The sequence below is a fragment of the Phaseolus vulgaris genome, chromosome 7 (genome assembly GCF_000499845.2).
Source record: "Phaseolus vulgaris cultivar G19833 chromosome 7, P. vulgaris v2.0, whole genome shotgun sequence".
Classification (NCBI taxonomy): Eukaryota; Viridiplantae; Streptophyta; class Magnoliopsida; order Fabales; family Fabaceae; genus Phaseolus; species Phaseolus vulgaris.
The window spans coordinates 23873460-23874626 of record NC_023753.2 but is presented as its reverse complement, the minus strand read 5'-3'; the positions used below and the strand labels follow the sequence as shown (position 1 = coordinate 23874626).

At 36.9% G+C, this 1167-nt stretch overlaps 1 protein-coding gene across 1 annotated transcript; it reads right to left on the bottom strand.

The window, feature by feature from the left end:
* Window positions 1-274: 274 nt before the first annotated feature.
* On the bottom strand, window positions 275-833 carry LOC137828717 (histone H2B.3-like). The gene has a single exon (XM_068635401.1). It carries the CDS (start codon window positions 792-794, stop codon window positions 375-377), a length of 420 nt encoding a protein of 139 aa, XP_068491502.1. The 5' UTR covers window positions 795-833; the 3' UTR covers window positions 275-374.
* Between the last annotated feature and the right edge of the window lie 334 nt (window positions 834-1167).

Sequence of the window (1167 nt, the reverse complement as noted above, 5' to 3'; positions counted from 1 at the left end):
AGGAATGGAATATAATCACACCATATTAACCAAAATGAAACACTAGGGTCTTACTCAACAATTTAAAATACAAAACAATAACAGTCATTCAAAAATCACAAGCACCTTGATGCAGCATAACCAAGTAATGCTAGTGAACACTATTAAGTCACCAAAGTTATAAATCCCACTAACACCACATGAATTTTCAACATGAAATTCACCACAGGAAGAAAAATATAAGAATGATTAATTAACAGCTATTGATGATTGTATGATAAAAGACAACTATATATGAAGTCAAAATATAAATGAAATTATATTTCTCAGAAAATTATTGTGGCACAAAATCTATTCAAAAGTGTACATAAAAACCCTAATATTTGGTGACACACTCAAGAGCTGGTGAATTTGGTAACAGCCTTGGTTCCTTCAGAGACAGCATGCTTGGCGAGCTCGCCAGGGAGGACAAGACGGACAGCAGTCTGGATTTCACGGGAGGTGATGGTGGGCTTCTTGTTGTAGCGGGCAAGTCTAGAAGATTCCTGAGCTAGTTTCTCAAAAATATCATTGATGAAACTGTTCATGATTCCCATGGCCTTGCTGGAGATCCCAATGTCAGGGTGGACTTGCTTAAGTACCTTGAAGATGTAGATTTTGTAGGTCTCCACACTCTTTGCCTTCTTCTTCTTTTTCTTCTCTCCAGAGGTAGCATCCTTTGGAATCTTCTTCTCCGCCTTAGTTTTCTCCGCTGGAGCTGGAGCCTTCTCTGCAGGCTTTTTCTCCGCAGGTTTCTTCTCGCCCTTTGCAGCCATGGATTTGTTGAAGAAGAATTGAATTGAAGAAATAATGTGAATGATGATTTGAGAGAAAGGAGTGGTTTATATAGGAATGGTGGATGGAAGCTGATTGGTTGGGTTTAGCTTGCGCGGATCGATGACGTGGCAGGATGAGTTTTCATTTTGGAGGGAGATTTTTAAATCTCGCGTTTCGTGTTTTCGGGATGTGGCGGGGCTTGCGTGTTTGAGGGGTTAATTTTGAAATTTTATTTTATTTAAATTTAGATAATAGTGAAACAACCACCCTTTTAATTCAAAGTTATTATTGGATTTAGATATTATAAAAATATATGAAGAGACAAGTAATAAAAAGTATAAAGTAAAAAAAAAATACTATTTCTTAGAAAAT

Bases quoted from the DNA above. Each gene is read 5' to 3' on its own strand.
- LOC137828717 (XM_068635401.1), bottom strand. From the start codon at position 794: ATGGCTGCAAAGGGCGAGAAGAAACCTGCGGAGAAAAAGCCTGCAGAG.